General features: G+C 45.8%; 2 protein-coding genes; one reads left to right on the top strand and one right to left on the bottom strand.

The window, feature by feature from the left end:
• Positions 1–1,907: 1,907 nt before the first annotated feature.
• Positions 1,908–4,388, bottom strand: GSTUM_00005362001 (uncharacterized protein; the record flags this gene model as incomplete). XM_002837442.2 has 6 exons in its annotated part: positions 4,255–4,388; positions 4,075–4,180; positions 4,043–4,049; positions 3,985–4,001; positions 2,374–3,931; positions 1,908–2,321 (listed from the first exon to the last, which is right to left on the bottom strand). The coding sequence occupies exons 1-6, from the start codon at positions 4,307–4,309 to the stop codon at positions 1,908–1,910; spliced, it is 2,157 nt and encodes a 718-aa protein (XP_002837488.1). The 5' UTR covers positions 4,310–4,388.
• Positions 4,389–4,758: 370 nt separating this feature from the next.
• On the top strand, positions 4,759–7,706 carry GSTUM_00005361001 (uncharacterized protein). XM_002837441.2 has 1 exon: positions 4,759–7,706. Exon 1 carries the CDS (start codon positions 4,849–4,851, stop codon positions 7,636–7,638), a length of 2,790 nt encoding a protein of 929 aa, XP_002837487.1. The 5' UTR covers positions 4,759–4,848; the 3' UTR covers positions 7,639–7,706.
• Positions 7,707–12,697: the final 4,991 nt, after the last annotated feature.

Raw genomic sequence — 12,697 nt, 5'->3', positions numbered from 1 at the left:
GCCTCAATTTTAGGTTTAAATAAATTTTGAAATAGCCACAGTCTACTCTACTTGATAATAAATGCTGGAAAATATTATTCAACTTGGTTTGTGGGATCTGGGGAGTCTTCCAGTTTTTGCTGAAGTGCAGCCATTTATAATCCTCTGTAAGTTACCTTGTAGACCAACAGGCCAAGGGGTACGGAAAAGGAGTAAGGCCATTAAGGAATTGGAGGAGAGGAAAACGGGAAGGGGTTGCCCAGTGGAGGAAAGGCTAGCCTGGACTATACCATGCCATGAATATATTTGGCAACTGCGTGAGTCCTGAAGGTTAATTCTATACAGGATCATACACCAGGACTAATACTTCTCGAATCGGTTTTGATATGTGCAAAGCCCACCAGAGATCTTGTGCAGTACCGGTGGAATGGGAAGTCTCTTGAGATGCTCAACCATCATACTCTGCCAACAACCCTGAACATGGAGGAGGGAGTGTACTAGTTTAGTTAGTCTATCGTACTGTAAAAAATATCTTGCTCATAAATTATCATAATAATTAATTATATAATTCACATGATATCTCTGTCCTTGGGGTCATTAACCTCTCATCCAGCTTTCTATCCGTCCCCTAGAACCTTCGCTCCAAGCGTTTCCATGTGAGTGCCAATGGGGACTAGTATGATATCAGAACTTGAGTGTTAGGGCGCAGGTGGGCGCCAGTCAAGAGCATTGTGGGGGGTTTTGGGAATTTAGGAGTGAGGCGATAGATTTCCCGTGGGTTCTTTTGGTCTATAATATGCGGTGGGGGAGGGTGGGAGTTTGATGTAACATGGTATCATATGGTGGAGTGTGAGCGGGTATCATACTTTATCTAAGTTATAGAACATGAGTTTGCTGTCAGTACTATAACCATACCAGAATAAATCTGTTCTTTATATTGTACTTATCCCGATTATTTTATCAACGTGTGTTCGTGTCTTGACTCGAAACCATGATTTATGAACAGCACTCACTGGGCGAAAGCCTTGGTAAGGCGCAACTTCTCTTTGCCAGAGATCAGCAGTACGATGGGGGACTATTTTGCGCGATTGGTCGTCTGTGTGGGAGAGGGAGTGTTCAAAGGGCAAAGAGAAGTCCCATTTCGCCTGGGCTTTTGCCTAGTGGCGGTCCGATACTAAGTTAGTATGATACTGTCGGTGCTGTAAGAACTAGGATAAATGGACCACGTGGTAGGTATCATAATATTATGATAGTCCAAAAAATCCTCCCCACCTCCCGAAGAGGGCAGAATCACGCCGGGAATCCTTCTTCCAGAGGCAAATAAAAAAGGAAATCATCGGACCTTGCCGGGAGAGGCAATTACAACATCCTAGTATCATACGAGGCCCAGTTGTTCGGGTTCTTGCTCTACTCTTATTGCAGCTTGCCTTATGAATAAAATGGGACAAAATCTATTGCAATTCGCCTGCTAGTCTGGCAAGTTTCATTCTTCAGGGGTGCGGGGGTAGTTGGGGCTGATAAAATGTATTCGCGTTTCGAGATTTCAATACTCACAATTAGAATGGGTGTCGTCTCTCTAATTTAATAACTTTGTCTCTGTCATTTGCTAAGCTCTGTCTTCAGAAACACCATGGCATCAGCCGGCTTTTGTCAGTTATTGGATAGCTTGGGTTGGCCTGGCCCCAGTATTTGGAATTGTTGTGTTTGTTCACAAAGTATCACTCGGATGATCTTATGATAACTCCCAAGAAATTTTTGGCCTACACGTAGTATCTGTACAGGAACCATCAACGAGCGTCGGGGTAGATTAAATGTAGAACACTGGGCTAGATTTTTTTTGATATTTTCACAAAACATTGAAACTCTCAACCCGCCCGGAATATTGAATGTGGGAAAAGGAGAGCGAAGATAAGGGGAAAAATAAATGTTTACGCAATCTCCTCCTCGTGCTCAGAGATGACCTCCTCGATAATCTCCTCGACAACCTTGTCCTCCTCCTCGCCGGCAGCTTCCCTGAGGGCTTCCTCTGGGTCCTCGGGAAGGCCGAGGTCGACACGCTCCCATCTGACCTCCTTCTCAATTCTTGCTCTCCAGGCACGCCATTCATCGAGCTGTCTCTTGCGAGCTTCAAGAACTTCCTTGTTTGCGACATCCGCTTCGAATTGATCCTCTTCGTCAAATTGTTTGCTGTACTCACGGAGATTTTTGCGGATTTGCTTCTGCTCTTCCTTGGAGAGCATGGTAGGAGGGCGGGGACGCCATAAAAACTGCTTGAATTTGTCAATGTGTTCTTCGCGGAGAAGATAGCCCTTGAAGTCCCAGAGGTGATAGCCATTTTCCATCTGTAATCGTTAGTAAAAGAGGATTAAGCAGATATGAGTGACTGTGAAATACCGCGTGTTTCCACATGCTCGCACTAGTGGCGACGTATCGGCCAGTAGGGTCCCATTCAACATCAGTCAGACCATAGTGCTCGGATGTACCCATAAGCATGAGGTTGGCAGCAAGATCCTTATTCTTACTAGCCTTGTCCTGTTTCTGCTTCTCGCCCTCAAAGTCGAAATCCCAAAACTCGAGATCAAAGCTCTGCTGAGAGTGAACAGTGGCAATGAGGGCGAAGCGACCCTTTGGTGACCAGTAGATGGCGTTTGAGTTCTTCTTTTCAACCGTCTTGACTAAACAAAATTCGCCGACACCATTCTTGATTTTCTCCGGTGCATAGAAGTGGACCGAGGTCTTGGGTGCAACCTGAGCTCCCTGAATAGCCTCGTCGACGGTAATGAAGACAAATCTATCACCCTTAGGCTCCCAGGCGAAGTTGATGACAACTTGTTTTAGTTCGACAATCTCGACAGGAATGTTCTTTTCTTTGACACGGAAGAACTCCAGGGAGGTGTACATGGATTTCTTGGTTTTTGTGTGTCGGTCAACCTTGACGCAAAGGTATTTCCCCTCTGACTGCCAATGGAGCTTGCAGTCTGACACATTGACAAGATTTCGTGTTCGGATGATTTCCTTTGAAGGAATGCTCATTAGACCAACACGTGCAGTTTGATTGTTCATCTCAGGAGTCCAGTAGCAAAGCAACTGCTCTGGTTCCTTTTTGCCTTTCTCGGCAGTGGGAATAGATGGCGACCACTCGAAATCGACAACACCCTCGATCTTGATGGCTTTCTTTCCAAGCAATAGCATGCTTGGAGTTTCGAAAACCTGAATGGACTGCTCAGGCACAACCCGAGCAACGTACTTGTCGTCCGAGGACCATTTAAACACCGGCCACGAAACTTTCTTACGGGATTTCTCGAACAATTCGGCATCACGGTCACCAGTCACCTCAACAGAGGTGAAGGATCGCAAGAGGTTACCGGTCTTGATATCCCAGATAATAAAGCTCTTTCCATCTTCGTCAGGTCCTAGAGGGAAATTTGGGGGTGGATTCTCGGGGATGGAGATAGGCTTGTTAGACCACGTAACTAGGTATTTTTCGTTCGGCGAGAAGTCTACCAAGTTGACTATTGGGTGGGCGAAGCGCATGATTCTCTTCCAGCTTGCGCCGCCCCATAGCTGCACACCCTGACCGTGAACAGATGTTAGGAAGGTGCCCTGTGGTGACCATTGAACAAATGACTCTGTCCATCCTGCACGATCAATTACAGGCTCCGGTACATCCTTCTTCTTATTCCAGAAGACTCCAACGTTTTCACTGCGGTACATGATAAACTGGTCGCGGGAGTTGATATCACTGAGCCAGGAGCGTAGGTGTTCTTGTTCGGCGAAAGGCTCAATCTCAGGTTCAACATACTCCTCCTTGATACGCCCTTCTCGCCCAAAGTGTTCGATATCAGTAAGTTTGTTGATAGAAACGGTATGCTTTCTATCGAGGGCCATTCCATTGAGCTGCTTGCAAGCTAACAAGGCCTGGTCGGGGGTATTGTATTCAACGAAGGCGTATCTAGTGACCTTTAATATTCAAACCGCGTGGTGGGTTGCGGGGGTGGTGCTTACCCTTCGGTCGTGTTCGTCTCTTCGTTAAGAGGCATAATAACAGAGTCCTGACTGATACGTCCAACCTCCATCAAACGTTTGCACAAAAACTTGATCAGTTTCGGTCTACTATCAGCCGGAACCTTCGGGCATCCATCGACAACAACGAAGGTATCAAGTCCTTCATCGAGCTGAACCTCGTACCGCTCTCTGAGATCTATGCAAGTGTGCCCCATCAGAATTGTGCAAGTCCCTAACTTCGGGATGAATGGGTGGAAGAAAATTTCTTACCAGTGAAATCAATCTCTTCGTCGTCCTCATGCTCATCTTCACGGCGGGGTGCCATATTTGCGACGTGATATGATGATTTCTGTATAACACCTTATGGGAATATTTTTTGTTATAATTCGTGGTTTTGAGGTGGGGTGGTGGGGTTTTTTGGTCGATAGTTCGCTCTCACCTTATTTCTATGCTAGACAAAAGGCAGTCATCCCACAACATCTTAAATGGAGGTAGGTACATGAGCAACAACTAAATTATACTGCACCAGGCCAAAAAATTCTGTAAGATTACAATTCACCTATATTTCATGACCGGCTACTATCCCATCGTCTAGATAAATAATTTGGGAGTTAGAGAATTAGGTGCGATGAGGCTCAAAATTTGGGCCCGTGAAGAATGCAGGGAGCTTCAGGCAGGAACCAATTGTTAACAAGGTTACCCGGCTTAAGGGTCCCACCATTCCTCCGTTCATGGCTAAAGTTGTTCTATGGGTGTATTTTTTGTTTTGAGTATGCACAAGTGCGAGGGACACTTATTTTCTCTCCACTCACCTTTGATTCCCCATTTCCTACATTCTACCTCGTGGAAACTGCCGAAAAAAAAATGGCTACTGCTGAATGGTCGTTGATCCATGGTTTTGACTCGAAATACCCTTCTCCAACGGATACAGAACAAACCCATGCGGACCCAAACCTGGAATTATTGCAGGAACTTAGCGAGAGCAACTTCGAGTACCTTTTCCCGTGGAGCCTGCCCAGAGCTGCTGTGGTTGCTGATCTTGCAATTTGCAACGACTCTGACGTTGAATACCTACGGAGTACTAAGGACTATGCTGGGTTTCTTGAACAAAAACTATCTACTACAGACATATCCGGCTTCACTCTGATGTGTATGGGGATCGCCGGGGTCCGAGCCTTTATTCAGTCAAACATCACCGGACCTCCACTTCCGTTTTCTCCCGAGAGAGCACTTCTCCCTGAAGAGTTGGCTGAAGAACCTGGGTTTTGCAAAGAACTCTCCAAGTCCATTATTGCTTCTTTGTCTGTGGATGGAGAAACTGCTTACCACCTAACCCCAAATGTGCTCCTCTTGGCTTTCGGAAAGGTTGTACTGAATTCATCAGTGCTCAAGAAGGATTCAAAGCTGGAGACGCTCCCATGGTGGAGAGTTCGAGTAAATTTCCTTCACCAGAGGATTCTCTCTGAAGCAACTGCAACTCTACACAATGCTATCTACGAAGATATAGAGAAACTCCTTGATCATATATCGAGTCAAGACTTGGATCTTCGAGCGAAATATCTGATCGAGAAAGCACTGATAGACACTTATTTCAGTTATGATTCTAAGGCGTTAAAAGGGCTAGAGGAGGCGGCAAGCATTACTGGACTGAAGTACGCCATTACAGGAGTGTTGGGAAAGCGAACCAAGTTTCAGCAAACCGATACAAGCCAACTGGTCGTGCTAGCAAGGAGTGCAGAGGGAGGGCCCAGCAAGGTCGCAGTTAAGCCGAAGACTTTGGACCTAAATGACGACACAATCCTGGAGGCTATTTCCTTTACACCAAAGTCAACCCAAGTTCAAGCAGAATCCACCTTGTCCGCGGAATTAACTTCACTTGATCCAGGAAACCAGCCCCAATTACAACCACTAGACGCGGCGATTCTATTACTGATTACCGAAACCATCAAAAACACAAACCCTGCGGATGGCATCACGAGAGAAGAGATGTTACCGTATGCGGAGCGGGTTCTACAACACAGTGTCAACTGGGAGATCTACACCCTGGGCTTGCTAATACGTAGTCGCATCGAGGGATATAAATCCCGGACAGTGGAGAGAGGGCTCCTGCAACTTCAAGCAGTCGTTGACCAAGTCATCGCAGATACGACCGGTGCGGATATCTCACACGACTCGAATAATGCTGTTTCAACCTTCTTGCCAAAACCGAAAGAAGACGAGGTGGCTCCAGTAAAAGAACGCCTTCTCTACATTCACCAGTTGTCGGTCCCAACCCGTTGGGAACTAGAGGCGGAGTTGGCTTCAAGGTGGATATCACTTGGCGGAATAAGAACAGCTCTTGGGATCTACGAAAGGCTGGAGATGTGGGCAGAGGTGGCATTGTGCTGGGCAGCTACCGAAAAGGAGGACAAAGCTCGGGCGGTAATCCAGGATCAACTATTTTATCCTCTTAAATCCGGGGATGATAGCGGGGATGGCCGGAAAGAGATTGAGCCTGTTCCACCTAATGCGCCTCGCCTATGGTGTATTCTTGGCGATATCGATCAAGATCCCAATCACTACGAACGAGCGTGGGAAGTGAGTAAGGGCCGCTACGCAAGGGCGAAACGATCACTCGGACGTCACTATTTCTCGCAAAGAGAGTACCAGAAGTCCGCTGAAGCGTATACGGAGTCACTTAAGCAGAATCCACTGAATGGCCCCAGTTGGTTTGCGCTAGGTTGTTGCTGGTTGGAATTGGAAAATTGGGAGGGGGCGGTTGAGGCATTTTCTAGGACCGTTTCGCTCGACGAGACTGACGCCGAGGCTTGGAGCAATCTCGCAACCGCATTGCTAAGGCGAAAGACTGAGCTTCCAGCTCAGAGCGAGTGGAGAAATTCCGACCTCGGCCAAGATCCGGAAGACGAAAAAACAAACTACGAAAATGGGATCGAAGGCCAAATGGTTGTGGACAAAGAAAACAACAAGAGAAGCGCTCTGCGGGCTTTGAAAAAGGCCACCAGTCTGAAAAATGACTCCTGGAGGTTATGGGAGAACCTCCTGCTGATCTCCGCCAGCGTTAGTCCACCGGCGTACTCGGACGTGGCTATCGCCCTGCGAAGGATCATTGAGATAAGAAAGGATTCGGCGGGGGAGACAGCAATTGACGTCGATATTCTCGGAATGCTTGTGCGGCACATTATCACGTCTGATCTGGAGGGCAACAACCCCACCGGCTACGATCCCAAGAAACCCGGGTTACAAAGGATAGTGGTCGAATTGATGGAGAAGGACATCGTCCCATTGATCACCAAAGACGGCCGCCTCTGGAAAATCTATGCCAAGCTAGCACTTTGGAGGAAAAAGCCTAAAGACGCTCTCGATGCGGAAGAGAAAGCATGGCGAACAGCCAATAGCAGACCGAGCATCGTTGACGGCACGGAGAGGGAATGGGATGAGTTAGTGGATGCTACGATAGATCTTGTTGATGCGTATCAGAGCTTGGGGGAGATGGAGAGGACCGAGGGGCTAGGCGCTGGTGAGCCTGTTGCGAAGGACTGGCGGTTTAAGGCCAGGACAACGGTGAGAGGAGTAATGGGACAAGGGAGGCAGAATTGGGAGGATACGAAGGGTTGGGAGAGATTGAAGGAGTCGCTAGAGGGGCTGAGAGCTTGACCTTTCACTGTATATTAGCTACCATATCGGATTTTTTAGGTATTACTTGAATAGTCCTGCATACTTCACCGCTTATAGAAATGGGGACCTCTTTGAATCGATATCGAAGGCAACATGTCCAGGCGGCGCAGATGGGGATATAAAGCTCTTTGCTCTGGCAAAATATCACCTTCTGGATAATACTGTCATAGGCATCACCGGCATCATCCTCTAAAGGCTCTAGAAATTAAGTACAGCTAACTAGCACGGGCCCCTCAAGACTTCGAGGACTTTGGGCAATTTGTTTCACTTTCTCCTTGCGCCGTTGATATTATATGCCACTCGAGTATACTAGAGTGGATCCGGAGAGACAAACGCCCTCCACCCGAGTGATGCCCCCGAGTGATACCACATGACTTGTTCATAGTTCAACCTCACATATTATGATATCGCGATACAAGCCCCAAAGTTGATTTTGAGCCCTGAATCCTCAAGTACACCTGATTCTGGAACCTATTTCCCCTCTACCGAAAGAGGCAGTCCATTCGACCGCTCTCCTTATATAAGGCAGTCTTCCCTCACCTTCCCTCCCTCCCTTCATCAACAGCCATCTTCCTCTACAACTACATTCATAAACACAATTTCTCATATATATATATATTTTTTTTCATCTTTTTTGGTTTATTTTTACTAATACCTCTGTGAGTAGTAGTGTCAACCTGGAAACCAACTCTCAATTTACAGAGTTGTATGGTTCCGGAAGGCTAGCTTCTAAACCAGCTTTCTCACAAAATGTGTGACCTTTTTTCTGCAACGGCAACCATTACACCTGCATATTTCTTAACCCTACCTCTAAGACAATGAAACCCTAATATCCAAATGACCACATAACTTGTATTATAATCAACAATTCTCTTCTTTTTCTATGTTATGATATTGTTCTTTACTGTATTCCACAATCTTTTAGCTTCAATATTTCTTCTAAATGTATGATATTCAAAACTCCAAATCGAATATTGCTTGCCCATCCAACTATTTACACAAATTATCTGAGCTAATTTATCAACAGAATCTACTGAATTATGGAATCAGATATCCAACTCCAGCGAGAAAAAAAGAATGCAGCAGCCAAGAAACGTATGCACAAGTACAGAGCTAGACAAACCAGGACTCCTCAAGCAACTCCATCACTTCCCAGTTCAAGTACTGAGAGAGCTCACAAATGTCGTAAAAAAAAAAAACAATTGAGATTACTCCAGCTTCAGCAATGCAATCAAGACCAAGATGGTCAAATTGCAGAGATTGCCATTGCAAGGGTGTCTTTCTCTCGAGAAAAAATGCGCAGATATCGTGAACGCCAGAGACTGAGGTCTGGACAGACAACCGTTATCCCTCTCACTGTAAGAGAATGGGCTCGCCGAAGTTATGCCAAAAAGCGGCAATCAAAACTTAAACATATGATAGCTGATCAGGCTACATTACAGGTAACGATGCATATTAAATGTAACGTGTTCGCAGGGTGCTAATCACGTTATCGGTAATAGATATGATAGTTGGCAGGTGGCCTGCTCTTCCTGAGAGGAGGCGAGAGCTGAGAATTAAAGGAGGCTTCGAGGGTGTACTGAGGAACAAAGAAGTAACTGTTCAACCAAGTATATTGAAATACTGTCTGTCGAAGTCTGCCTTTTCTATTGTAGAAACAGGTGGTCTTTAAATACACAAATCTGTTCATGTCTAGCATGAACGAAACTAATCAAAGGTATCAATCGATACACTTTGGTAAAACTCCTTAAGTATCAAAGCGATACTTAAAACAAAACATAAAACAAAACCAAGTATTGAAAGATACTTAAAACAAACCAAGTATCAAAGCGATACTTAAGGGGTTTTACCAAAGTGTATCGATTGATACCTTTGATTAGTTTCGTTCATGCTAGACATGAACAGATTTGTGTATTTAAAGACCGCCTGTTTCTACGATAGAAAAGGCAGACTTTGACAGACAGTATTTCAATATACTTGGTTGAACGGTTACTTCTTTGTTCCTCAGTACACACTCGAAGCCTCCTTTAGTTCTCAGCTCTCGCCTCCTCTCCAGAAGAGCAGGCCACCTGCCAACTATCGTATCTATTACCGATAACGTGATTAGCACCTTGTGAACACGTTATATTTTTTTAACCTCAGCAAGTGGTTAAGAACCTGTCCCCGGATTTAGGCCTGATCAACCTATTGAGATCCACCTCAGAACGCTAGCGGAGAGAAGCGGCAGAATCACGGCACATTCGGCTTCATCTCAAACCCAAGATAGAGTCTTTGACGACCAGGAGTGGGAAGCAAATCCCATGGCAAGACCTTACAAGAAAGAAACAACCCTGGCGCTCTGCTAAAGAGCCGGGCGATCCTGCAAACACGGAAGATACACAACCTCCAGGAGAATTCCCTTCAACTCTAGCAAAGAAACCTTCCTTTGAACCTCCAATCGACCCCGAATCCAGTGGCGAATCAGATATGGCTAGCACAGGAGGAGGGCCTTCTGGAGGAGGAAAATCTCGGGCTAGGCCTGAAGAAGAGGAGGTACCCGCAGTATTTGAATACCCTAAGTTCAAACTCCATCTCCCAGCAAAGTTCACAGGAGAAGGAAAAGACCTCAAACCTGAAGCTTTTGACCGATGGGCGATGGAACTCTCACACTTCCTACTCTTACAAGGAAAAGATGTGGAAGACCCTACAACCGGACTTATCATTGGATCATTTTGCGAAGGAAAGGTAACCGACGCATACCACCAATGCTATAAGGAATACGGCGGGAATGTAAGATTAAGAGGAACTACAGTTCTCGATTACCAGAAAGGACGATTCCAATCCTCTATAACCAACGACCTCCTATACAACAAATTCAACCAGCTCCAGCAAGTTAACGGAACGCATGTCAAGTGAATCACTGATGTGGCTACGGACCTGATGATGTATAAGGACCGAATGGAGAGAGGAAGTATCTCCAAATACATCCTGAAGCGACGATTCTACGACACTATGCACCCTACCCTCATGCGAGAAGTAGAACCACTCGAGGAAGACGGCGATGATATTGCAGTAATAATTGCAAGAGTAGAATGAAAGGACGCCATTCTCCATGAGACCAAGGCCTACAAAACACAGACATCCTCTAGTAGGAACAGCCAGCCACGGCACAAAGCCCCCAGCAACTCTGAAGACGATACCCCACGGGTTTTCAAGAAGAAAACAAAATACTCCAAAGAATCAAGACGGCAGAAAGGAGAATGTTTTGAATGTGGAAAAACAGGACACATGGCAAAAAACTGTCCTACGAAGAAAGGAAAAGGAAAGGCAATTAAGCAAGAGGCATCGGCCAACAATGTTGAAAGCGATAATACCCAATCCAGCGAATATGAAGAGATCCATATCGGATATATCGATGTGGAATGCAACAGTGTTTGACCTCCGGCTACATTCAAAGCACACACCGCTCTGGAAGGCACTATTCTGATCAATGGCAAAAAGGCTCGAGTCCTATTCGACACTGGCGCAATTGGAAGAGATATGATCAGTAATGCCTTTGTCTCTGTCCATGGACTACCAACCTGAGACCTTAACCAACCCACACCAGTCAATATGGCAGTAAAGGGATCACGATCCACCAGCCATAAAACCTGTAGTCCGACTATTCGACTTGGTTCTGCTATACTACCCCCCCAGGAAATGCTGGTTGGAAATATAGCCAAATACGATGCCCTAATAGGTATACCATTCCTGAACCGCCACAAAGCTATAATCAGGTGTGGGGAATCAACCATCGATCTCCCAGATCAGAAGGTCAGAGTCTCATGCAAGCCAACAAGCAGAGAGTACCGAGCCGCAGTCTGTGAAGCAACTGTCCAACGACTATTGGATGAATACTCTGATGTTTTCCCTGATCAAATACCTGAAGAACTACCACCTATGAGAGAGGTGAATCACCACATTCGCCTCTGAGACCCCTCTAATTTCAAGAACCAACCCACCTACTCTATTCCTGACGCATACAAAAGCCCACTTTGTGATTGGATCAACCAACAATAAAGAAGAGGAGTCATCTACCGGGTAGAAGCCCCAGGTGCCGCCCCTATGTTTGTTTAACCCAAAGGAGATGGAAAAAGAATCTGCCCCTTGGTTGACCTCAAGCTATGGAATAAAAACACAGTTATGGACAGCTCCGCTATCCCAAACCAAACCCAGATCCTAAATGCAGTTGGACGGGCTAGATTCCGAAGTAAGAGTGACCTAAGCGATGCCTACTTTCAAACAAGGTTAGATCCAGAAAGTGAATGCTACAACAGTTTCAAAACACCCTTCGGAAGTTTCATTAGCCAAGTTATGTTACAAGGTAATATGAATGCGCCTGCCACCTTTATGCGAATTATGGAAAACCTCCTGAGCAAATACCTCCACCATTTTGTTTGGGTCTACATTGATGATGTTCTCATCTTCTCGAACATCAAAATAGAACACGCCTACCATATAGGTTTGGTTTGTACCAAACTTAGAGAAGCTAAATTCTACGCTAGCAGAAACAAATCAATTCTGTTTGCTGATAAACTCGATATCCTTGGACATGTTATAGATGATGAAGGAATACATGCAGCCCCTGGAAAAATATCCTGTTTAATGGAATGGACGACACCCCAGAATCAAAAAGAACTCATGCGGTTCCTAGGACTAGTTAACTATATTTCCCAGTTCCTACCACATCACGCCACTGTAACAGCGCCGCTCACGGACCTTACCGACAATGCAGAATTTGTCTGGACCCACATTCATGACCAAGCCTTTACCAACATCAAGGAGTTGATTAAAAGCGGCAACGTTATTCAACCTATTGACTATAGTAAACCAGAACCGATATGGCTGATTACTGATGCATCGGATGTTGGAGTTGGAGTATGGGTTGGGCAAGGGGCCTCCCATGAAACGGCAAGACCGGCGGCATTACACAGCAGGAAGTTCACTAATTCACAGATGAACTATGGAACAACAGACAAGGAAGCCCTTACTGTGATTGATGCTCTCGCCGCTTTCAATC

This window comes from Tuber melanosporum, assembly GCF_000151645.1.
Source record: "Tuber melanosporum whole genome shotgun sequence assembly, scaffold_19, strain Mel28".
In the NCBI taxonomy this organism is placed as follows: Eukaryota; Fungi; Ascomycota; class Pezizomycetes; order Pezizales; family Tuberaceae; genus Tuber; species Tuber melanosporum.
This window is presented reverse-complemented; position numbering and strand designations above follow the sequence as displayed.

What these genes read in the sequence shown, in the direction of transcription:
- GSTUM_00005361001 (XM_002837441.2), top strand. Translation starts at nt 4,849, where the DNA reads ATGGCTACTGCTGAATGGTCGTTGATCCATGGTTTTGACTCGAAATAC.